We start from the raw sequence: 26,389 nt of genomic DNA, 5'->3' as shown, positions 1-26,389 counted from the left end.
ATTGAGACAGAAGGCTGAGAGGGAGACAGCATAGAGGAGACGCAGGAGAGAAGGTTCTTTATTGGTATGGTAGGAAGGCAGAGAGGGAGACAGAGTAGAGGATACACAGGAGAGAAGGTAGGGCTGGGCGATTAATCGATATTATCGATTCATTTGAATGAATGATTTAGGACGATTTAAAAATATATATATATACCGGTATATATATTTAAGAGTCACCTTTTATTTTACAAAAAGTGATGTTTGGTGAAAGTTATATTTGCACTTTATTAATCCCAATAGGGGAAGGCATTCTTGTTTGATGATCAATAGGCACCTTTTATTTGTTTTAAGTGAAGATTGGTGAAAGTTAGGTTTGCACTTCAATCCCAATAGGGACATTCATCTTGGTTTGATAATTTTTTTGTGTCAAATAAAAACAAATGTTATTTGAATGATTTCCTTGGCGTTTCTAGTTTTCAAGAGAAAAAAATCGAATCGTAAATCGGATTAAAAAAATTATAAATCAGGGATTTTATTTTTAGGCCATATCGCCCAGCCCTAAGAGAAGGTTCTGATGGGATCTGATCCCAGGCCAGCAGGTGAGACTTGTGGTTCCAGGTTGTCCACTACAATCTATGGACACTGCTTTGTGGTTTTATAAATATGAAGAGGGGAAAGAAGAGAAACAAGGAGGAGGTCACAAGGACCAGAGGGAGCACAACCAGAGCACCTCAGCAGCGGTGCTTGTACTAAAAGGCCTATACTAGAAGGATGTTATATGGAAGTAGTCATGTAGGAGTCATGTAGTCAGCCTGCGAACTCCAGCTACTAGGACAGAGCGGCTTAGGCTCAGCTTCTTCCCCCAGGCCATCAGAGCCCTGAACAATGAACATTGAGTGCCACAGAACACTGAACTATCCACACACAAGCACACATGAACACACACACGACACGCACGCTGTGCACGCTCACACACTAGCAGCCACTTAACACTTTAACATGAGCGGGCACACACTCATGCCGCACACTTATGGCCAAAAGGAAAGGCCACTTTAAATTAGAATAACAGGAACAGTGTATTGCACTACCAAAGCTACCTAGCATGTCCTATATGCTCTGTAAATAACTATGTACAGATACCGAGATGTCACACCATGTTACCTGTTACCTGTTTATTGCACAATGTTGTTTTTTTATTGGATTCTATTATATGTTGTACCACTGTATTGCACATCGTTGCGGGCAAGACCACCCGCATTTCATTGTATACTTGTATGCCGTGACAATTAAAACTCTTGACTTGACTTGACTTGATGTAGAGATGTTCTCCTTCAATCATTCATGAGACCTTTCTGTTAGGGCTGGGAGGTATATGATATGAAGGTATACCGTCATGTATACCTTTATATTATATGATACTTTTCCTTGCAGCAGTATTAAAAAAAAGAAAATAGACAATTTTAGTGAAATAGCACCATGACAATTGTTACAAGATAATGAAAATGTGTCATATATCACATTGTAATTTGAAATGGTAAAACGAAGTCTTATTAAAGGTAGGATCTGTAATGCTGTCGAACAGCGACCTCTACAAAGCAATGCTTTGTTTACTTTTTTGTTTGTTTTGGTTTTGACGTTTGAGTTGGAGTTCAGTTTAGTAACTTACTAAACTGATGAATATACTGTGAGCTGTTGGCAGAGCCTGCCGTCTGGCCAGCAGTAGCAGCCCCTCCCAATATCCCCACTGAAATCCAACCTGCACACCAGACAAAAACAGAAAATGTAAACAAAGTGCCATGCCAAAGAGGGTCTCTTTTGCCTAGAGGCCACTGTTTGACGACATTACAGGTTACACCTTTAAATACCATTATACCATCAAAACAAACAAAGAAAACGGTGGTGTGATATTTTGGCCATATCGCTCAGCTCTACTTGCCTGTACTCCGTCCCGCTGTCCTCTCTTGACTCCTGTACTTACTCACCAGGTAACGGGACACTTTCTATGACCACACGTGGATCCATACGGGTAAAATGATGACTCCACAAAACCCGAATAAATCCTCAGGTTAGCCGCTCTGGGTAATACTGTAGTAACGTGACGGTGAGAGGTTCTGTGTCATTATGTAAATGTGAACGGCTGCTGTAAATATTTCAAAGGAGTGCTGAAATGAAAGAAAGAATGATAATTGTAATTTCCCTGCTCTCAGAGGAGGCAACAGATCCATTACTTTATTGTCTAAATCGAGTGTTGCAAAAATATAGACAGATTCCTGTTTCCTGTTGGTTTGGTCCAAGTATACACAACTGTAACTCAAGCGGTATGGAAATATACAGAGCTGCCAGCATGCTAACGGCAGTCAGCGTGTGTGTGTGACATGGTGCGTACAGTGCCGTAGGGGGGGCAGAGCGTATCCTGTACAGACGTGTGCGTCAGGACCTTTCACACATATTTATCCACAGATGATTTTGCACGCTCTCTCGCCGGTTTTTTCGGGGGGGGGGGGTGTGTTTGCTGTCTGGTCTGGATCTGATGTCCTGACCGCACACATCTGAAACCACAAGCACGTCTGGCACACCTCCAGACACCCTAATTAAAAGCTTTACGGCTACTATTTTAAACACGGGAGATGGGAATATCGGGCGATATATATGTTTAGCCAAATCGTATGCATGTGACTTATGCTAATGTATTAGTGTTAGTGGATCATTTCTTAGAAAGAGATTCTACTCATTCTACTCTTACCCTGTTTCCCCCTTCCTTGAAGGTGAACGTAGTCATGTGATTAAAGAGGTGTGTCACATCCTTGACATAGTTTAGCAGTGGTTTCATCAGCGGCCGGCCACACACACACAGACGCACACGCACACACAGACACACAGACACACACAAGTAAAACTCATTAAGGGTTTCGAAGCGAGCATTGGCACATTAGTGTGGAGTTTCTCTAATGGGGTAAATGGCCCAGTTAAGTGTGTGTGTTACATGGTATCTGTCGTCAGAATGCAAATAGTTCTAAGTGAGCGCCACTACGAGGTGTGAATTGGACTGGGGTGTCCCTCTCACAATGGGACAGGCCTGTGGGAAGAGTCCCTATTGTTGAATAATTACCATGCTCTCCATTTCACCGGCAGACTGGGTATGTAATTGATTATGACTAGTGTGGGCGTGACAGCGTGTAGAGTGCTATGGTTAGTGCTCCACTATAGCCAGTCTCCAAAGACACTAGACACTACTGCTTTGTAAGGGATGAACGGTTTTGAAAAAATAAATAAAAATTAATTGCAATTATTTAGACTGATTACGATATGTTTCACAATATTTTTAGTGAATGATCATTGTTATGTCATTATTCTAATTTTCATTGAAATGCATAAAGATGATCATATTTAGATTTTTCTTTTTTTTGCAGGGTCTGTATCAAACTATTATTATTATTATTATTATTATTATTATTATTATTATTATTATTTATTATTATTATTATTATTATTATTATTATTATTATTATTATTATTATTATTATTATTATTATTATTATTATTATTATTATTATTATTATTATTATTTTTTTTTTTTATTCTGTAGAATACATACAGAAACGATCTCTAGGCCGGGACATTTCTGCAGCACCACCTTACGTCATTTGGTGTTTTCACACACATTTCACCTTTAACAAACACTGCGCCTCCTGCCATATTTGCACTGGGCGATTTCATTGTTCAGCCCTGCTCCTTTGTTCACTAGAAAGTAGAAACCATTGACTGTTGATCTTTACTTTCACATTGACTGAACCTTTATTGGAAACTGTAGGCCACCTCACCAGTGGAGCACATGACCTGTCAAAACACCAGGGATATTGTAACGTATACGTTTAATTTATACACAGTATTTCAAGGTACCCAATTCATGATAGTGTGGTGTCTTTATCAGTATCTCATTTGATATGACCCCCCAAATAATGAGAATCATGGAATAAAATTACATTGAGTTCACAGCTTGTTGTTTCTTATATGGAGAGACTGTGTTTCATGCCAGTTGGAGGGTATTGCAGGGTTCTCACACGGTCCTTGAAGTGGTTAAAGTGTTTGATTTTTTACCAAAAAAAGTCAAGGCCTGGAATTCCTTGATTTTTTTTAACAAGGTGCTTAAAAAGTCCATGAAATTCAAATCAACCATTCGCATTGAATGTTTTATTCATCAGTGATCAAATTGCTGAATCAAGAAATAGTTTTTTTGTTCTGTTTTAATAAAATCTGACGAGTCGCTGTCTCGCAACTGCTTTTCCTCATTTCTTTGCGTGTGATGCTCTAGCTTGCTCTAGCTGGCAAGCAGGCCAAGAAGAATGAAGATCCTTAAAAAACAGCATTTAAAAGTGAATTGTATCCTTCGAGTGACATCCTTGACAATTTTAAATAGTACTTAAAAGTCCTTGAATTTCATTTTGCAATGTATTTGGGAACCCTGCTATTGATAATAACAAGAACTTTTTTTCGAGGGGTAGTGAGAGATTCCTCCTGACCAGGTAGGGTCCTGCTCTGAGGGCAGAGAGAGCGCTGACCTATTCCCACAGGGAAGTGAAGAAGGCCTTTACTGCACAGGGCCCCCTGTCATTAATGATTAGACCATGCTAGTGGATTCTTTACATATTTGCCCTGGGGAGCGAGTGGAGGGTCTGAAGTGGTCAGGACTCAATAAACAACAAGGGCTTACTGGTAATGATGTTTACAATATGAAAAGCAGATAAGGGGGCTTCTCAGAAGGAAGTGGGAGGTTGACCGTGTGTAAAGCCTTGCGTATGTGTATTAGTGAGTGGGCTAATCTCTGATCCGAGTAGCCAGGGGTTAAATTGTCTCTTCTAACTCCTGTGTGTGTGTGTGCAACCTGCTCATCTGGTTTGACTTAAAGAGGATGAGTTGGATTAATAGATAGATAGTGGGAGAGAGAGCATAGTATTGTGTTTGGCAGAGAGAGAGAGAGAGAGAGAGAGAGAGATGGTGATGAGTAGCCAGGGGTTAACTCTTTCATGGCCAACAACGTTTATATATACGTTATTGGGTGCCAACCGTTAACACTTTGACTGCCACGCTATTCAGTTATCATTACCCTTAGAATGCAAACGTGTATAGTAGGGATGGGTACCGTTCACATTTGAACCGATACAGTACCGGTACCGGTACCTGTGAATCGATACCGGTACCCAATGGTACCTTTTTTCTGTACTTTAGTCTAAAAAAATCTAATCTACCTACCTCAGTTGTGAAAAAAAAATCCTAACTTCAAATAACCACACTTTCAACCGTTTTCGGTTTGCCATTGCCCCGACTGCTTTGTTGTTGAATCAAGTCAAATCCTAGGTAAGTGTATATTGTGCGTGTGAACGTTGACATGAAAAGAAAAAAGTTTATAATTTTTTGCATCTTGGACAGAAGATAGTTACTGTCAAATGACCATAGTATTGTATCCATAGCTATAATATAGAATATAGATATAGCTCTACAAACAATGTGATGCACTCCTATCTTTAACAGCGTGACCTAGCTAGAACAGGATGAGGAATATCCTCTGCCCTGAATGAGTTAATGGTCTCTTCTAACTCCTGTGTGTGTGTGTGCGCGCAACCTGCTCATTTAGTTCAACTAAAGAGGAGGAGTTGGATAGATATAGTGGGAGAGAGCGAGAGAGAGCATAGTAGTATTGTGTTTAGCAGAGAGAGAGAGATGGTGATGAGTGAGTTAAAAAGAATGCTAAAGAGAGAGAAAAAGGGGAGGGGTGAGAGAGAGAGAGAGCCGGTGCAGATCAGTACAAGGTGAGTGAGCTACGAGGACGGTACTGTGAGGTGTCTGTGATATCACAGGGAGGGAGGGAGGAGGAGGAGGGGGGGTTAAAAGGGGGGCGGAGCCTTTTTCAGCTGAAACTCTTGCAACACCTATCTGGCTGCCTGAGAACAGACAAGAGAGTATTGTTCACAGAAGCTGAAGCCCTGTGGAGCCTCAGACAGGGAGGATTCAATACAAACCCAGATAACTTGCTAAAAAAACACCCCTGGTAAGCACCTCCATTTTGTACTCTCTATACCTGTAGAGACATTGCTGTGTGTTTTGATTTGTGTTAATCTTCTTTCTTTGTTGTTGTGTTACCTGGTGTGTAGATTTGAGACCCCCTTTTTTTGTTTGCTGATTCATGTTTTTTCATATTGAAAATACATGTTTACCACCGTCAGCATATTTGGTTACTAGAACAAGTGTGCTGCTGAGTTTGAGCAAATGATTGGAATTTGACTGAAATGGTGTTTTGTCTGAGAAGGGAAGCGAGGAGAGAAAAGCCATTGTAATGTGTTGAGGTATGGACTGCCACTCGTCTGTGTGGACTTGTTGTGATTTCTTGCTCGAGTTGACAGGGTAGTATAACATAGTATCTCTTTGTAGTTGAAAGTAATATAGTTCTGCTGCCGCTGCCTCTCTTGGCCGGTTCCAAGTGACTACTGCCCAGGAATCTCCTTCTGCATAAATCTTCTCAACCAGTCTGTGCTGTTAGGGGAGTTTAAGGTATTTGTGTTTTTTATTTAGCTTTTATTTTTTACACAGAGTGGAGGGGAGAGAGAGAGAGAGCGTCATCTGCAGGCGAGACTCTAAATCTCTCTTGTCAGTTGGGCTGGTATCCCCGGAGCAGATGTTTCATCCTGACTTATAAAACTCCTTGCCCCTGTTTTCAGAGCTTCCCCTCCAGGGCAGGGTGAGAAGCAGGCCAGGCAGCGACGTGAGGCTCGTTCCCACACAGTCGCAGGAGTGTCATAATTACCCCCCCCCCCCCCCCCATAGACTGATCTTCTTTACACCTGACTGGCTGGGCTACGTTCACAGCTTCTGCAGCTCCCGCAGTCTCTGCTGCTGTGTTAATGTCGTAGGTTAGACCAGGAGGTTTGTAAGACCAGAAGGCAGGCTGCTGTGTTAATGTCGTAGGTTAGACCAGGAGGTTTGTAAGACCAGAAGGCAGGCTGCTGTGTTAATGTCGTAGGTTAGACCAGGAGGTTTGTAAGACCAGAAGGAAGGCTGCTGTGTTAACACATTGTGCGCCAAAAACGAGTATACTCGTTATTGCCTGCCATGCGTTGTGTGCCAGAAACTAGTTAAATCGTTTTTGGGATCAATATTTAATTTTTTCGCCATGGCATTCATAATTCATCCAGCCTCCCTCCGCTGCTGCAGCTGGACCCTGTCTGATATTGCAACGCCTCAATACCGCCGCCTGGTGGATGTCGGGCGAGTTACACTCCAAGCCAAACCGGAAGTGGCGCTCGGTACATAGAGGAAATTCCTCCGGCAGTAATATCTTGTAGTGTGGATCTAGATACACACTTGAGTGCATTGGGATCGCTTTCGAAACGCAATAATCTATATGATTTCGGCGTTTATTGCTTCATACAAACGGGAAATGGATCTAGCAGATCGACGTCAAATAATTGGAATATTTTTCCTCCAGTCTCATCGGCGAACGGTAAGAGGAATCTAACGTTATTTTCAGCCCGATTGTTTATTCATTTCACGGCAATCCATCTGACGTATCAACCCATAGTAAAAAAAGACTACTGATGATCAAGGAATTATAAACGACCCCCCCCCCCTTTCCTTCACGCATGATGAAGCATAATGTATACTGATCATATACATTTGAATTTTTTAATATAGCTTGTATAGGAAAGAAACGCCAATCGATAATCTATCATATGCGGCAGGGCCTATAACTTGCGTTTTAGGAATTACTGCAGAAAACCTTAAAAACATACTTATATTCACGACGGTATTAACACGACAATGTATGAATGAAAAAATATAACGTCCCCACATTCGGAACGATAGATACCCGATGTTGAATGGGCCATAGTAATGTCGATATAGCTATAATATTTAAAAAGTTATAGCCCTGCAAAGAAGGTAAACATCTCCATAGGGTTACAGCACTGGAAGACTGGGTACAATGATGGGTAGAATGCATGGCGGACAATGTGTCGTAGGTTACACCAGGAGGTTTGTAAGACCAGAAGGCAGGCTGCTGTGTTAATGTCGTAGGTTAGACCAGGAGGTTTGTAAGGCCGTGCCAGAAGGCAGGCGGTTGTGGTTGAAATAAAGCGAGTTGTTTTCCTCCCTCTCCCTGCATTGCATTGTGCATAAGTGAGATGGATGCGATGCCTTTTTGTCACAAGGAAAGCCACAAGCACTGAATAAAAGGATGTGAATGTCTCTCTCTCTCTCCCCCTCTCTCTGTCTGCAGTTGTTCCAGTGGAAGCAGTTGGAGAATTTGTATTTCCGTGAGAAGAAATTTGCAGTGGAAGTGAACGACCCACACAGGTCAGAGAAAAAGTGAAACCACTTAATTGATCTAATAATTGATCCCACACAGGTCTGCCCACTCCCTGCCCCTTGGAAGTGCTCCAAATGTAGCTACCGCTCTGGGGCTTCAGATGTTCCCCCGATCCCACACCTCAGACTGCATTTAGAGTGGCGTGTTAGTGGCCGTTACGGACCTCTCCTTCAAACCAGGAGTCTTGTTAAGGACCGCCGCGTCATTCTCAGGTTATTGCAGGACCTCCAACCTGCTGTTCACACTGGTTTTAATATGGCTCTGTGAGCCAACTAGGCTCTAATTAAAGTCCACTGATCCAAAACAGGGCTTATTGCCTCTGCTGCTCCTCCTCATCATCAGTGTGTTGGGTTACTGCAGCAGTGACCACACGTTTCATTTGGGCTTGAGATCTAATTCATTAAGTTTAGGTCGTGAAAAGTTGAGTTGGTTTTCAAAACCTTGCTTAGTTAATGCCTTTTATAACTATGTTGATGTGCTTTGTGTTGTATTGTGTTACAAGGGGCACTTTGGCATACAAATGTAGGGGTGTAAAAATCGCAATACAGAATCATATTGACATTTTCTACATTTAATAGACGAGTGACATGTTTTCTGGCTTCTCCCTAGTCTCCAGTCTTTGCTGCAGCTCTAGGAAGATGAATAGACTATTAATAGATCACTCTTCACTTCGTCTGTGGTTCATGCAGCTGTTGTCCCGTGAACAAAGCCTTCTAATATACATTTCTCTCTGTGATAAGGCAGGGGATTTAGAATTTTAAGCAGCAGTTTAAAAAAAAAAAAAAAAAAAAAAAAGAAAAAAAAAAAAAAAAAAAGGGAAAGGAAAGGAGGGAAATCGCTAGTCCAAACTAGCTTAGCATTGCAGATCAGGTCACCTGACGTCACCAGTCAGTGCATTCTCTGCAACATCCGGTCATTTAGGGTTAGCAAATTGGCTTTTAGAAATTGGAATGTTAATAAAACATAAAATCATTTGGTGAAATGCAATTTTCCCATTAACCCCACATACAGTATCATGGACACAATTACTGGTAAACGGGGAAGGAGAAGACTATTTGTTTCTGCCATAGGCACTTTGTGATGACATGGAAGAGATCTATAGTGTATTGGCGATTTACCTTCTCTTTGTTAGGTCTTACATTTTTACCCTGTTTGTCGTCTAAACCAGGCATCTGCCTGCATCCTATCAGCATAGAGTGGGAGGGGGGAGGGAGCAGTGAGAAATACATTTTAACGCATAAAGAATCGAATCGTCAACCTCAAAATCTAAATTTGCATCTAATCTGAAAATGTGTGTATTGTTACACCCCATATTAAAAAGAAGCAGTCTTCTCCTACCTTATGTACTACTGTGCCACTGTACCAATAAACGTGTCTGTGATCCACAGAAGGACAGTGACCAAGCGTACGTTCGGACAGACAGGGCTGGTCATCCACTCATGGTATGCCAGCCACTCTCTGATTAAGACCATCTGGGTGATGGCCATCAGTCAACACCAATTCTACCTGGACAGAAAGCAGAGCAAAGTGAGTGTGTCAGCACCCCCTCTTTCTCTTCTCTCCTCTCCTTTCCTCTCCTCTCCTCTCTTCTCTTCTCTTGGCCCCCTGTCTCTGGAGCTGATATCGGTCCTTATCAGGGCTCACCAGACACTAATCTCTCTGTTATCTCTTCATTCTATCTACACTTGGTCTTTGCTCCTGTCCATATATCTTTCAGCGTAGCGTTACCTTACATGGCCAGATCTCAGCACCAGCTTAGTCCTTCCTTCTGTGTCACCAAGTACCAGAAAATTCTCTCTAAATCAACTTGCAGCAAAAACACATAACACCAGTGTGGAGGGAAAATGTCCTGAGTCTGCGGGACGCCAGCGCACTGCTGCCGCACGTGTCTGTATTTATGGTGTATATTTGCTGAGCGTCAAGGCGATTATACAGTATGAGTGGTGCGAGTGTGTGTGATCAACGGATGAGTGTGAGTGTGTGGCCATAGTCGGATGAGGTTATTCAGACTCAGTACCTCTCTAAGAAGCAGATGGTGTGTCAGCGTTCATCCAGGAATAGAGCCGGGGCTGATTGATGAGAGCACCGCTCCCAGAGCACCGAGCATGCAAATGGAGCCACCACCATCGCACTGCGCTATCATTAAGATGAAATACTGACAATTCCTACTCCTCTCCTTCCCCTCTTGTCTTTTCATGTACCTCCTCCCCTTCCACTATACCCGTCTTGTTGCAGTCAAAGATCACCACGGCCAGGAGTTGGGGAGACATAGCCATGGACCTGACGGAGATAGGCGCGCCTCGGATCAGTAAACTCTCCAGCATCGAGAGTAAAGACAGGCTCATCATGGTCAGCAACGGAAGCCTTATTTCAGCAGGTAGGCGAAGAGTTAACGAGCCAAGCCCGAATGACTCCTCTTCTGGTCTTGGGTCCCGTTGGTGTGTTTTGTAGTTCATCGGATCTGTGGTCATTTTGTAGTTCATCAGATCTGTTGTCGTTTTGTAGTTCATCAGATCTGTTGTCATTGCAGGTTCTGCCGAATCAGAGGTCAGTGAGGATCAGAAGAAAGAGAAGATTGCGGACCTGAAGAAGAAAGCAAAGGATCTACAGGATACACTGACTCAGAAACTAGAGGAACTAAAGAAGATATGCATGAGAGAAGCTGTAAGTGGCTCCAGCTGATTATTTTGTGCTTGAAATATTAAAGTGTGTGAACGTCTCAGCTGACCGTGTTTATTCCTGTTCTCTCCAGGAGCTGATAGGCAGCCTGCCCAAAGATTACCCCCTAGCCACAGGCGAAAAGGCCCCCCCAATCAGACGCCGTGTTGGGACCACCTTCAAGCTGGACGACCTGTTCCCCTATGATGAGGTTAGTATGGCTTCTGTGTCGACCGATACAGACATTAACCTCTGTAATCTGACCTCTTTGGTTCCACACCAAGGTTCTTTGGGGAAGTGCATGACGCTCCTTCTCTTCTAGTATGGCTGTTACAACGTGTGGTGGTTGTTGTCAAGCCAGGGCCTGATTCACATGTGTTCGCACATAAATACATGTAGTCTCACGTTGCCATACCTATCTCCACACAGTGTGTTAGCGCTGTGCCATTGCAGGAGAAACGTCTCGCAGAACCTACTATCACTGTGAACTAGGGGAAGGAAAAATGGTTTGTTTGTCTCAAACCAATCACAATCATCTAGGGCAGCGCTAAGCCCAAAATGCACCTTGCAAAATAGCGTAGAGGGAGAAATGTTTCTCCATCAGAGTTTTCCATCATGACAGTGCAGTTTGCTAGCTTGATTTGTTGTTGTTGATCCTATGGACGGGGATTTTGAAAATGGTAAAAAGAAAAAAGGTGAGGAGAATTCGGCCAATGGTCACGCCGGTCACCATGCTGGACTGGAATACATTTTAAATGTGGCAGGCACTAGCCGCTTATTATGTATTGGCTTCTGCAAAGTAGGGCTTACTTATATATTTTTTTGATCCACCTTTTCTCCCATTTTCTATATTTTCTCCCATCCCAATTTCGTATCATCCAATTCAACCCTCCCCTGTCACGAACGCTGTTTCTTGCCTCCCACAAGCCGGCTGCAATGTGGACTAAGTCATACATAGCACAAGTCCCCTCCGGTACTTGAGGTAACAGCAGTCGCATCTTTTCACCTGCGCAGCTCGATCTCTCAGTGGCGAGGAGTAACGCGTGGGAGGCTCACGCTGCCCCAGACACTTCCTGATTCTACTGCGCAGGCGCACCAACCGACCTGTAGGAGTCGCTGTCCACAACGCCCGATCCCCACCCATCAGTTTCCCACCCCCTAATACGGCCAATGTGTAATTAGTATGAACGACCAGCTAAACTGAAAGCAATGTGGAGCGCTGGGCTCGAACAGGCAAGCCCAGCGTCTCCGTCATTCGTGGCGAGCGCCTTGCCCACTACGCCACGTAGCCGCTCACGTAGGGCTTACTTATATTCAGTAGCTTAACTTGTTGAAAGTCGGTTGTATTACCTGGAAAGCACGTTGCAATGCCACTTTGGGAACCCCCCCCCCCCCTTGTTAACTGATGTATGTGTTGTTTTCTCCTCAAGGACCCCTACCTCAGGAACCTGGAGAGCAGGTTTGCGCTGCAGCAGAAGATCGTGGAGGCGGCCATGAAGCTGGCCAACGAGGGCGACTTGTGTAAGACTGTGAGGAAGAAGAGGAGGAACAACTGTCTGGACGCCATGAGGAAGCTGCAGGAGATCGAAGAGGAGATCAATGCCTACAGGATCAAGAAGGGCAAGCAGCCCACTCAGAGAGCCTCTATGATCATAGCAGGTACCAGGAGCCTTATTATCACAAACGGAGATAACACACTTTATGCTACATTAAGCCTACAGACGAATCAAAGCCTGCAGAGCCTTGTCTGAGCTTTGATTTGAGAGTCAAATGGAATACCTCAAACCTCTCTTATCTGATGGCAATTGACTTAACATGCGCCGACACTTTGTATGGAAGCACACCATCAGGAGAACCTGAACCTTGTTTCTCTCTTGTGTTCTCAGATGATGTCAACCCTGCAGAGCTCAGCTCACTGTCTGACAGCCTGACTCTGGACGAGGGTGAGTGCTGCAGAGTGGGAACGTGTTGGCGAGGACTCTGCTCTCGTTACCCCATGTGCCTTGATCTGCTGTGCAGCTTTGTACTAATGCATGCCAAAACATTGACAAAAAAAGTATTTATTTTATATTTTTTACATCTAAATACACAAGATGTATTCATATCTTCATTGTTCTTGGAAAGTGGCAACATTTTTGTCACTGACCCAGCTTGCACTTGGGTATGAATTAAAACTTCCATCTATATAATATGACCATTGATTTTAAATGAATCCCACTGCCCCCTTCTGATTGGTTGGTTATTTAAATATTTCTTCCTATTGGTCTTCAACTTTGGAATGAAGAATGAAATCATTGCTGTCACTCAAAACGTCATTGGTTAAAGGGGCACTTCACCAAGAAACAATGCTGCTTTTTTTGTGTGCACATTTTGCACAAGTCCCTGAAGCGAAAACACATTCTTAATTCAGCTCCGTGGGCACTTTGACCGCACCCTCTAAGGAAATCTGCAGCAGATATCTGGTATTAAATGAATCCTCCCACTGTCACCTTTAGACGAGGACCTGGGCTCCCAGAGGCAGAGGTCACGGTCGGTGCAGTACTCCCCCAGACCGCACCATGCTGACACCCTGGACATCCACTACCACCAGGAGCGACGGCCCTCCTCCCACGAGCAGCACTCAGACAGCAGGTAGGCAGGCGGTGGAAACGGGAACCTGGTTGTACCTGGTTCTACTGTACCTAGGCACGGGTCCCATGTTAGGGCGGGGTGATATGGGGAAAAACACATAGCACAATTTTCTGAGTGACTTTTTTACAGTTTTATATCACGGTATGGGAAAACCATATATTCGATAATCTAATTGATGTTCATCCTACTGGACTGCAGGGTAATGGTGTGATACAGTGTGAAACTGTAATTTCCAATTAATGGCCACCTGCCAACATGCAGCACTCGGACAGCAGGGGAAACGGGCTCTGATGGGAACCTTGTTTATACCTGTATGTGCCCTGTGCGCTTTGAGACCGCTGTGTTTGTCTTGGGGCCCAGAGAGCAGCCAGTATAGACCTGCAGAGGAGAACCAGGGCCGCATTCCTGCCAATCTCCTCCACCTCCTCCTCCTTCTCCTTTCTCATGCCTCCACAATCTCCCTCCTCTTATCAGCCCCGAACGCGCCACGACGTTAAAAATAGGACGGGAGAGAGAGCATGTCGCTGCCTGCTAAGGAACAGACAGCGATCCAGAGCTGAGTGGAAGGAAGGGGGGGGGGGGGAGGAGGAGAACAGGAGACCGGAAAGCAGTTCTGGAAAGTCTCAAGAATTTAAATGGCAGTCGCTTATATGACTTGTTTACTGAATGATATGAATGATGTGTCGCTCAGAGAAGCCAAGCCAGGCGTCACCGGGTTCCTGCTGCTTTTAAACGGTCACTGTTGCCGTAAGGATTAGTGTCTGCTGCTCCGCGAGGAGACCTCTCAGTGACGTATGAAATGACACTCGCTTAGGTGGAAGTTATGACTGAACTCGCCGCATGTAAAGAAAACAAGCGGCATGTTATTTGTTTTGAGAGAGTGAGTGAACGGGGTGACGGGGAGGAAGAGGGGGGAGGTTTATCTCGATGAAAGCCTCGGCCTCGGAGAAGGGGGCACATTTTGAAAGCTTTGTTCTTATCTGTGTTCTAGACTAAATTACGGCCACGTCCAGGAATCGCTCCACTACAACCACCGTGACGCCTTATCGAGCCACAGCAGCCCATACAAGCCTGCCTCCAGACAGCCCCGCGACGCCCGCAGCATGCCCCCCACCCCCCTCCTCACCCGCGACGCCCGCAGCATGCCCCCCACCCCCCTCCTCACCCGCGACGCCCGCAGCATGCCCCCCACCCCCCTCCTCACGCGCAACGCCTACAGCAGCACGCAGCTCAGGTAGGAAGTCTTAGGTTGACCCCACGTGTCTACACACGCACGCACACACACACACACAAGGCTGAACATCTGCCTCTTAAACAGCTCTGAGGACCAATTAGTCAGCAATTATGCTGTTCACGACTCAGCTCTGTGTGTTGCTGACACAGATATTCACTGCTTTTCCCGTTCAGTATTTGACCTGCTGTTTTTTTTCTTGTTTATTTATTTATTGAATTTTGTATAATGGTGTTATAATTCCATAGAGGATGGGCCACTTATTAAATGTATTGTCATTATACAGTACAACAAAAAAGAAGTCTGGCATCTAACCAGAGTGCAAATGTAACAAGTGCATTAACAATAATACCATGTACAAGTGATCAAATGTCATCAGAGATATATGTATAATAAACGTATAATTCATGCATCCAGTTGTGGTAGATGGTAGTGAACAGTGTGGTGTTAGTAACAGTGTGGTGTTAGTAGCGGTGTGGTCCGCTCCCAGGTCAAAGTGTGGTGTTAGTAACCATATATATCTATAGAACACTAGATAGCTTAAGGCGGAGTCACCAGCGTCACTGAACCGCCCCCATCTTGGGGCAGTCAGCCTTGAGTGAGAGTGAGTGAGCTGCACAGACAAAAATACTCATAACTCGCTGAAATATTGACGGATTTACAAACGGTTTGGTTTGCTATAAACATCAAATATGTAGTTATGATACTGCATACTTATTAAAGATGTTTTTTTTTTTTACAAACCGCTTGAATCATAGCCACGTTAATAATGCTTGTAATGCGATAGGAATCAGGAGCCACCCCAATATCAGAGGCATTAAGATAGGGGACATGGAAAGCCGGGTGAGCCTTTACGCTGATGATACATTGTTATATCTTTCAGACCCAGAAACCTCTGTTCCTCCCTTGTTAGATTTCATTGAATCATTTGGTAAGCTTTCTGGCTACACAATCAATTGGGGTAAGAGTGAGTTCATGCCTCTCTCGGGCGGCCTGAACTCAGACTTTCTTAAGGCTCTACCATTTAAAGTAGTAAATGACCATTTTTCATATTTAGGACTCCGAATATCTCGAAATCCCAAACTCTTATTTAGACTTAACTATGCTGACATGCTCACAAAGTTAAAACTCAACATAGAGAAGTGGAGGACCCTGCCCTTATCTATGGTGGGGCGTATTAACGCAATCAAGATGGTGTCTCTTCCTAGATTCTTGTATCTATTTCAAAATCTGCCAATCTTCCTCACTGCAGCATTCTTTAAGAAACTAGACTCTATTATTTTCCCATTTGTATGGGGATATAAAACCCATCGCATATCAAAAGGGCATCTGCAGAAGCCAACACAGGAGGGAGGCCTAGGCCTCCCTGTATTCAGGAATTATTATTGGGCAGCCAATGCTAGAGCTTTGACCTATTGGCAGAGGGGACTCTCGGGTGAGACACCATCTAATAACTCCCCCCTGTGGCTAAACATTGAAGCCACAGCAGTAAAAGGCTCCTCTCTCTGTACTTTACTTTTTTCTAAAACAGAATCCCCTCAAAAGCTAATTGGTGACAATTTTATCTTAAGGAACTCACTTAGGATTTTGAATCAGATAAGAGGTGTTCACAAGCCACCAAATGTCTGTATGTATACCCCTATATGTCATAACCACTCCTTTTTGCCATCTCGGACAGATGGGGCGTTTGCTGTCTGGAGGGACAAGGGACTCACGACCCTTGGAGACTTGTACATAGACAAACAGTTTGCATCATTCGACCAACTGAAAACAAAATTTAACATCCCTAACTCCCACTTTTTTCGATATCTTCAAATCAGACACTATGTCAAAGAAAAAATTCCACATTTTGAAACCATGCCAGAGAATTGCCCATTCTATGATCTCCTGAAGCTCCCTCCAGACTCCAGACACCTGATATCTCGCTTTATGTCCCTGTTTTCCACCTCTGTGTCCACTGACCATCTGAGAGATGCCTGGTCCACTGAGTTGAATCTAGAGGTGTCTGAGAACATATGGAATGAAGGTTTGACTAGAATCCAAACTTGCTCGATCAATGCTAGGTACAAATTGATTCAATTTAAAGTCATCCATAGACTCCACTATTCAAAGACCAAACTACATAGAATTTATCCATCTCTTTCTCCATTATGTGACAGGTGTAAAGTTGCAGAGGGCTCTTTAACACATCTCTTTTGGCTCTGTCCTCATTTACAAAAATTCTGGGGTGAAATATTCCAGTGGTTTTCCAGGGTCTATGGAAAGGACATTCCCCCTGATCCAGAGTTGGCACTCTTTGGGTGTTCAGAGACTGCCTTAAGGTACACGAGGGAGGAACAACAGACACTAATGCTCGGCATGGTAGCTGCAAAAAAAATGATTCTAACCGATTGGAAATCACCTACACCCCCGTGTTTCCAGAAATGGCTCAATGAAATGATCACAATCATACAGATGGAGAGGATCCGCTATTACAGATCCAAAGAGCACAACAGGTTTTCGGACATATGGAGCCCATTCATTGACTATCTGAAGGACAAATAACTGCACTCTGCAGAGACTCACCCCTGTATATCATGTTTGACCTGCACCTTGTAACACCTGGCTATACAACACACTTTAATGCTTTGAGTTAAGTCACACTGTTATTTTATTTTCCTGTCTGGCAGTCCCTTTTTTTTTTTTTTTTGTTTAGTTTTGTCTGTTTATTTTTGTTCTGTCTCCTCCTTTTTGTTTTGTCTGTTCTTGTCTAGTAAACTGAGAAATAAAGTATTTAAAAAAAAAATAATGCTTGTAATAAACCAAACCGTTTGTAAATCCGTCAATATTTCAGCGAGTTATGAGTATTTTTGTCTGTGCAGCTCACTCACTCTCACTCAAGGCTGACTGCCCCAAGATGGCGGCGGTTTAGTGATGTCGCTCTCCATTGGCCGGCAGCGCGGGCAAGCTATCTAGTGTTCTATAGATATCTATGTTAGTAACGGTGTGGTCCGCTCCCAGGTCAAAGTGTGGTGTTAGTAACGGTGTGGCGTTAGTAACGGTGTGGTCCGCTCCCAGGTCAAAGTGTGGTGTTAGTAACGGTGTGGTCCGCTCCCAGGTCAGACGACGGCCCGCAGCACTTCCGCCAGCGGAGCGGCAGCCTGGAGTCCCAGTCTCAGTTTGTGACGGAGAGCGAGCAGCACCCTGCGCCCCCCTTCCCACTCGCCTCCCCGGTGCGCCGCAGCAACAGCACCGAGGTCCTCGACGACGGCTCCTCCTACACCAGCCAGTCCAGTGTGGAGTACAGCGCCCCCGGTAACCACACCCACCGGCGCAGAACCCGCGGGCGCCACAAGAAGGACATCTACGCCAACACGGGCAGCATGCCCAACCTGGCCCAGACGGACGCCCGCTGCTACGCCTACCAGCCCCGGGCGCGGCCCACCACCACGGCCTACTACGTGACGGGGTATCCTAGCTACACCGAGCCCGAGCCCTACGCCAACGGGGTTTACATGTACGACAACGAGACGGAGGGACACTACAACGTCGGCTCGTCCTACCCCCAGACCCAGGCGTATCACGCCCAGGACGTGTACAGTCGCTACGGCAACGACGAGATGGACAGCATGTCCATGTCGCAGAACCCGTACGCCACCCTGCGGCCGCCCAGGAGCCGCCCGGCGCCGCGGAGCAACGAGCATGTGACCAAGAACATCCAGAAGGCCCTGGTGGCGGAACACTTGAGGGGCTGGTACCACCGCAACACCGGGCAGAAGCAGCCGCCGTTCGACTACGACTACGACCGGGGGTCCCAGCAGAGCCTGGGCTACCAGACCATGCCTGCACCCTACAGCCACGGCAGCAGGACCCCCTCCTACTCATCAGGTTGGTCCGCTTGCACCGTCCTTCTACCTCCTCCTGGCATGTTCTCTCTCATATTCACAAATATTGACTCGATCGACTCTTCTTCAGCTGCAGTCCTCAGGCTTAGTACTCAATCGTCAATTCACAACGAGTCATGCTAGTTTTGCATAGAAACACATCAACCCCTAACTCCTGGCACCATTTCCACTGAGCCACGTCTTAAGTCATGTTTTCTTGTGGTTTTGTTTTTTCTTCCCTCAATGTCCTCCTCAGCCTCTTCTGGGAACTGGCACGGCAACGTAGCTCCCAGCATGGTGGAGTACGACATGCCCGTACACACGACGCAGCAGCCCTACAGTACACCTCACTACAACCACCCTGCACACAACAGGTGAGAGAAGGAAGAAAAGAAAAAAGAAAAAGCTGGCCTCAAATCACCCCCTTATCCAATTAGCCACTCCTTGATCCTCCTTATCCACTGAGCTAAGTGCTAATATTTAATTACCTAGAACGGATGACTGCAGAAAACACAAGCGGCACTTTGGCCGTGTCATCTGTCCCACATGGCTGTACTTCTGGCCCATGTGTAGCCCATGTTATTTTCTATTCTATAACGTGTCCCGAGAGGTTTTGGAATTTGTGTGTCACTCCTGCTACTTAACATGGCCGTGTGGTTGAGAATAGGGATTATAGGATCTGTACAGACAACACTCAGGATCTCCCACAGGCCTTAGGAATGGTTCTCTTCTGCTTAACTGTCCCCCTGGCTGCTGCTCTGTCATAGATATGGCTAACTGTCCCCTGGACCCCTGCTCTCTTATAGATATGGCTCCTCCCAGCCTTTTAAGGGCTCCTGGTGCAGCCCTGATGGCCAGAGGCGCTGCGCCCTCTTTCCTGCTAGCTCTTCCTCCTCTGCTTCTTCCTCCACTTCCTCCCTGCTCTCCTCTTCCTTCCCTTCCTCCTCTTCCTCCCCTGGTTGTCGGGCCAGGCGGGTGGCCTCCAGTCCCGGGCAGCCCCACGCATCCAGGGGCCACAGACTCAGTAAAGTCTCCTTTGCTAAGTGTAGCCCGCCATAGTAAGTAAAACAGCGATGGCCAGAGCACCGTGGGTTTGCTCTTTCTTATCAGTTTGTCCGCAGAGTGACTTCGTGGCCTGCTTGTTGTTTTGAAGTGAGCTCTGGACTTTGCTTTTTTCCAATGACCTGTTTAGTTATGTGTGTCTGATCAGCTGCTCCTCATGTATGATAAGGTAACATGCATGGCTTTTTTTTTTTTTTTACCACTGTCTGTTGCACATGGCTGCCATGTTTGGTCTTTTCAGCTGCCGTACTCTCCATCCAGCGGTCACATTTCTCCTCCAGTGTTCGTTCACCACTCAAGATTGTCTGTCTCCTCTGTTGTCTGTCTCCCCCTCTCCCTCGCACCATCCCAGAAGCGCCCTGCCCACGAGCTGTCACTCTCCCCCGACCCCTGCCCCTCTCATGCACAGATGTCCCCCAGAGTTTGAGTGGCGGAGCGGTGGTAGGATGGGGGGCCGGCCCGGTGGGCTGTTAGAGATGTGTGATGCTGTTGCCTATTCTACTCGCCAGGAAAATTAAGCCCCTCCCCCCCATAATCAAAGGCACAGCACAAAAGAAAGGGTGAGACAAAAACGCCAAATGTCCCCATAGAGATCTACTGCGGTGATGGTTCTGTGTGGCCAGGATGGGCACAATCATTTCAGTGTTTTTACGATTTTTCTAAAGTTTTTCCTGGTGTTCACTGGTGGTGGGAGAGCACTTTCAGTGGAAGAGGGAACATGTGACCCCTGTGCATTTGGTTTTTGGAACTCTTGTGTGTGTAATAATGCCTGTACAATGTCTCGTGTGCATCTTAACCGGTTTGACGTGCGAGAATGATTGATCCTGGGTCCAAATCCGGTGCACTGCAGATACTGAATGGATAGAATGTCCATTCACATGTCCATTCTTAAGATATACAGTCTAGAGTGGTCATTTGGCTAGTAAACCTATCTTGGCTGGTTTCACGTTACACATTGATAACTTGATAATGTGTTGCCATGGCAACGAAGGCATAATTTGAACGAAACGTTCCAGTAGCAGTCGTAATGGACATTCCCAACTTTCTGAGTCTCGTGCGCCAGTACATGCATGAAAACCTCAATTCAATCGCAACATTACCAATATTATATTTAAACATTTTACGGCAGCCATCTTAGGTGTACGAAAGGAAATGACCAATGTTGCACTAGGAAAGATCCTTTCTATCCATTCAGGTTCTATGAGGTGAACTGATTCTTGCAAATAATGGACCTATCTCAAACCTCGCCCCCTTTTCTTGATCCTCCAATCACAACAAGAAGAGGGCAGGGTTTGAAATAGGTCAGTTTGATTCTATCTGTGACTTAGAAGACCACAACCGCTTTTATTTTCTGAGTTCAGTTCTTTACCATAATTCTATACAGAGTAAGGATATAAGGTTTGTAGTCATATTTTTTATTATTATTATTGTTGTTATTATTTGTATAACCCAGGGTTAAATCATTCTAATAGTGCTCCTCCTATATTGAGAGATGTTTCTTTGTTTGAGGTGAGTTGCAGGAGTTGAGTTTGTCCTCTTGTCTAATGTGTTCTGTTTCCTGTGTGTGTATTCCAGATCCTACATAGATGTTAACCAAATGGACTCGCACATCAGCAGCGAAACGAATAACAGCAGCTTGGATGCAGAGGGAAAGATTTATTGGCACGAAAACTCAAAACCTGGAACGATAGTCTAGTCGTCTGAGACCTCTCTCGTCATCATATCGGATATTCTGCAGCGTTGCGAAAGCTGTCCACGTGCCTTAGGACTGCACTTAACCTGTTTTTCTGGAAGAAGGGTTGCAATCGCCAGTTAACTGCTACTCTGGAGTTTGGCCGTATTCAACCAGAGGAGGAAAAATGGGAGTCTTTGCACTTGGGTTGAAATTGCCTGGAACTGACCCGGATCCTTCCGTGTGCATTCCTAAAAGGAAGTCTCCACAGGGCATCTACGTGTTCTGGGTTTCTAGATTGCGAGTGTGTGTGGTGATGATGGCACTTGTGTTGTGCACTGAGCTTTGCACCTGGTGGGCTGAGATGCTGTGGCACGGCGTGGATTAGCCAGAAGGGTTTGTGGGACACTGTGAACCCCTTCTCTTTGGGCGGACCTGAATACACTGTTGTCACAAGACCCCGAGGACTAATACTATGGGGATACCGAGCCGCGGACAGTGATGCGTCCTCATCCCTAATTACTGCCACTTAATTATGAACACTGTAACTATGAAGGATCTGTCGATCATTGATATTTGAAATGAAGGATATGAACTCGTAAAATACATGAGAACGGCCTCCCGCGAGAAAGCTTCTCCGGGTCGCCAGATGATCAAACAATAGTCAAACAATGAGTACAGTACAGTAGAGTACAGTATAGACTAAACCACACTCTTTCATCACAGACGGTTTCGTTAACTCTTTCCCAGCTTCATCTCATTGGTCATTGCAGTAAAGACAGAATTCCAGGATTTTTAAACTAGCTCGTTGCGTCCCATGCTGGAATCCATGGACTGGTGCTCTCGGTTTGAACCTGTAAGTACATGTTGGTATCGTGTAAATAGACTGGTTCTGTCTTTTTAGAGCCTTTTTATGTATTTGAGAGAGGGGGGGGGAAAGCATGTAATATATAGTAAACAATCGATTTTGTTAAGCTGGTTCTTAGTCATTTGTATAATTGCGATCTGTTTTGAATTAAAAATTTAAACATTTTGAATTTTGTTTGTCTGCGGTTCATGTTTACCTCGTGATTGCAAAGTCGTACAGCATGTTAGGACGTTGAAGGGAAATAAAAATCTAAGCATAAAAGGTGACCTAAAACCTAGCCTATAGAAAAACAGTAAAGACAGGATTTAAACCTAAATCCATTAATTAAGTCATTAATGAATGCCCCTTCAGCCAATTTAATTAGTGAAGTGGGCTTTAGTGTGAAGAAAGTTAGTGCTTAATTTAAAGAGCCCAGGAAAGCTTTTAACTTAAACCTAATAATAAACATTATTATTGTGTTTCTGCATTGGCTTAGCAGTCTTGTGTACTTAGAACCTGTAACTATCATTATAAAATATAACAACTTTGTTTAAAAAAGAAATGGGGGACTATACACTGTGGATCTGCTGACGACAACCCTCAACTTTCCGTTTTAATAATTGATTGAAAACCTTTATTTATCCCAGAGGGGAGATTCAGATGTCCATCACAGCCATTTAAAAACAGTTAATAGAAACAGTTAATACATAACATACACTTATTTAGTACGTGTTAAAAACAAAGATGGACAAATACATAGGGCTAAAAAGAAGAGCTTAAATAGAGCTAAAAGTGGTGAATGGAAGAAAAGAAAAAGAAACAAGTCCAATCATGATGTTAATTAATTAATTAGTTACAGTCCACAACCCAGCTCCTCCAGTCCACGGCAGTCCTCCGTACTGGCCCTGCCTTGTTGTGGAGCCTGATTGCCGCCGGAGTGGATTAACTTAGGAGTTGTGATCTTCTGCACAACCTGGAGCTCCTTGTGATGTGTACTGTAGCTCCTCTTTCCCACCGTCGTGTTGTCAGGCTGGTTTTCTGTCTACTTAAGCCATAAACCAACCAAACCAGTCTTTAAATCCTGACACACCCACCCCAGCCAATAACCTCCTCTTCTGTCCGCCCTCTCAATGACAAGCTAGTGTTTATTGTGCTGGGTCGCCTCTATGTGCATCAACTTAGGTTGTAAGCAACCCTGTTGCACACGTCTATTGCGCCTCCCCGCCCCTATCTAGATCACCATGTGACCTCTCACCTCCTTCCCCCAGCTGACACACATTTCTCAGCACTTCGGGAGGTTCCATCTACACCGTTCCTTCCAGCAGTACCGGTAGTCTCTTATTCAGGCTACAGTTCACCAGCTCTAGTTCTCCTCACTTGGGGGTGTTACGCTTCTTAACTCGAATGAACTCCTTGGAGGTCCCGGAGGGTCTCCGTCTCCCAGCTCCTTCAGTTTACCCCAAGCACAGAGAGAGAGAGTTCTGGATGCAGCTGTCTCCCATCCATCTACGTGTGGCTCTTCATTTGACACCAGCTGCACACATGGGGCTATTCCAGCGGACACACGACTACATATAAACAATGGGCTGCTATACTTTTCCTCGTCCGTCACGCACTACAAACACAAGTCCCCTCAATGTCAAAAGCAGATATCTGTCAAACAAACTGCTACCCCCCTCCCTTGTGGCTCAGGTTAAAGCAACAGTAAATCATGTTAGTGGGCCGTTGCTTCCTCTCAGATCAGCACATTCTACCTCCACTCGGGGAGTAGCGCTTCAGACACGCTGTGGAGTGGAATAGCTGGATTAGCAGCTGGATCATGTGTGCACTCCAGCCTCGTTTATTTATCTACCATAAGGACAAACTGCCCTCGAGGAGAGGGAGAGTGGAAGCCGGCCCCGCAGGTTGGAAGTGCTCTCGTGTGGCTCTGCGACAGCCTGCAGAGGCTCTGGAAGGTCATCATTAATGTGTTAGGTGGTCAGCTGTGGTGGTGCAAACCCCAGAGCCCCAGATCTGCTGAATGACAGATTGTTTGTTTGACTGATGAGGCTAGCTAACCAGCTTAGCCATCCAAAAGCCCAAAGCCTCTCGGCAAGCCAAGCATGCTGGGGTGGGGGGGCATGATGGATCAGCAGTACACACAGGCAGCCAGGCAGACTTGCGCTGTCGAAGTGCGCCTGGGTGAATCGGCAGAGCAGACGCACTGCATGTTGTGTTATGAACAGCAGAGCACACATTGCCATGTTGCGCTCCGCTAGATTACTCCCCGCTTCATGCCAGCGGCTTCATCGAAACAATGAAAATGAGAGACAGATGTTGAGATTCATAAGCCAAAGCGCACACGCTGAGAGCACGGTGCACTCGCTAAACGGCTTGTGTATAACTAGTGTACACGTGTCTATCAGATCCACTGACCTCCACTTTCTCCTGAGTACAGTAAAAGATTTGGTGTGCGATTCTGCTTGTTCTGAAATGACACGGTCATAGGCTACAGTAGCTGTGTTGTGACCATGTGAGGCCTGCTGCTGTCGATTCGTTCAAAAACACCCAAACAAGATAAATGCTGTTTTTCTACAATGTGTTTTTTCATCCCTCGCCAGAATTACATGTCTGTTCAGGAGAATAGGACAAAGATACGCCGACACGCCTGTCGAGTGAGCAGCGCTGCCGCACGCAGCAGACGTGTTTGTGACAATCCATCCAACAGATGCCTGGGTGGGGGGGTAGTCTCTCAAGACAGATGCGTTGGCTCCTTGAGAGAGGGGAGGACAAGAGCCTCCTCTGTGTGTCTCTCACAGACTTGGACTTTTATTTGAGTTTATTGTCGCTGGCACTTGTGTGTATGTGTTCCTCCAGCAGGTTGCACAATATGGATGATGGAGAGTTATGATAAAATAGGGAACAAGTCACACATCTGCAGCACGCAGGGGGGGGGGGGGGGGGGGGAGCCTGCTCCTCCAGTTCCAAGTCTGCACTCCACAACTCAGGGGCCCTTGCCGTACTATTATACACAATGTACTGCATGTACCCCCCCCCCCCCCCCCCCAGAAAATAAACACTGTTTAAAGGAACAGCATTATGGGAAATGTGCTTACTGTCTTCTCCAGAGTCAGACAAGAAGATACATCTTCTCTGTGCATTTCAGTAGAAAGCTATCCGGCTGCAAGCTAGCCTAGCTTAGCACAAATGTATGGAAGTGGATACAGACTTGACTTGATCAGTTGGCCTATCTTAAAACTCAGAGAGAAGTGTTTTTAGCCAACAGATAGCTGATCCGCTTTCATTAATTTGTGCTTAGCTAGGCTAGCTTATAGCCGGATAGCTTTCTACTGAACTTAGAGAGGAAACTGGTATCCATCTTCTTGGAGATGACTGGAGACGACAGTAAGCGCATTTCCCATAATGTTGGCGTGTTCCTTTAATTTCCTCAAAAATCCCAATTTTAATTGAACTTTATTCATTTAACAAGCTAGTCTATATACTAGGAATTTAAAGCAAAGATGATTCATATCCGCTTAACAATTTAACTGCAGTCCAACAGATAACAAGGTGGGTATATAAACTGAGTTTAGGTGTGTTTACACTCCCCACCACTATATCCTGTTCGATCTATAGAAGACCCCCCTTCAGTTCCTGCAGTTCATGTCTTTTTACTCTCGACCGCGTGCCATTCCTCATAATAACAAGAGGATTATGTAATAGTGCTCCAGACGCCAATCGCATTATTTCAAAGTAAATTTCAAACACAATCCAATATAAAGAAAGGCCAAAGGCGCTGACGCAGCAACTGACGGAGAGGTCTGGGGGTGAGAGACTGCAGATGAATGCACTCCATCACTGAGCTCTCTACACTATAATCTACTGCAGCCCATTGATTAGCATTGGGACGAGTGGAGAGGAGAGTGAAGTTAAGACTATCCATCACCGGGGGGGGGGGGCTGTCGAGATGAAGCGCTTGCAGGTGCAGCGAGAACACTGATAGATGAGGTTAGAAGGTTACGACCTCTTGCTGCTTTGAAGTCTTCATTCAAACATTTGCAGTGTCCGTTTGACCAGATTCACGCCATTAATCTTGATTCGTACA

The 26,389-nt window shown here is 45.2% G+C and overlaps 1 protein-coding gene across 4 annotated transcripts in view; it reads left to right on the top strand.

Annotated features, from left to right (window-relative positions):
- Positions 1-22,468, top strand: part of frmd4ba (FERM domain containing 4Ba) — a gene marked incomplete at its 5' end in the record, with an annotated part of 90,423 nt that extends 67,955 nt beyond the window's left edge. For 2 of the 4 annotated variants that reach the window (XM_084317725.1, XM_084317722.1), the window contains 13 exons: positions 8,252-8,328; positions 9,730-9,868; positions 10,577-10,718; positions 10,872-11,005; positions 11,094-11,210; positions 12,430-12,658; positions 12,886-12,942; positions 13,495-13,630; positions 14,622-14,864; positions 17,959-18,728; positions 18,981-19,098; positions 20,139-20,346; positions 21,362-22,468. In XM_084317725.1, coding sequence (XP_084173851.1) covers positions 8,252-8,328; positions 9,730-9,868; positions 10,577-10,718; positions 10,872-11,005; positions 11,094-11,210; positions 12,430-12,658; positions 12,886-12,942; positions 13,495-13,630; positions 14,622-14,864; positions 17,959-18,728; positions 18,981-19,098; positions 20,139-20,304 — 2,328 coding nt within the window. In that variant the 3' untranslated portion in view covers positions 20,305-20,346; positions 21,362-22,468. The remainder of the gene's footprint in view (positions 1-8,251; positions 8,329-9,729; positions 9,869-10,576; positions 10,719-10,871; positions 11,006-11,093; positions 11,211-12,429; positions 12,659-12,885; positions 12,943-13,494; positions 13,631-14,621; positions 14,865-17,958; positions 18,729-18,980; positions 19,099-20,138; positions 20,347-21,361) is intronic. The other 2 variants (XM_084317723.1, XM_084317724.1) reach the window with 2 other exon arrangements.
- Positions 22,469-26,389: the final 3,921 nt, after the last annotated feature.

The sequence above is a fragment of the Notolepis coatsorum genome (assembly GCF_963971535.1).
Source record: "Notolepis coatsorum genome assembly, chromosome: 6".
NCBI lineage: Eukaryota > Metazoa > Chordata > Actinopteri > Aulopiformes > Paralepididae > Notolepis > Notolepis coatsorum.
This window is presented reverse-complemented; position numbering and strand designations above follow the sequence as displayed.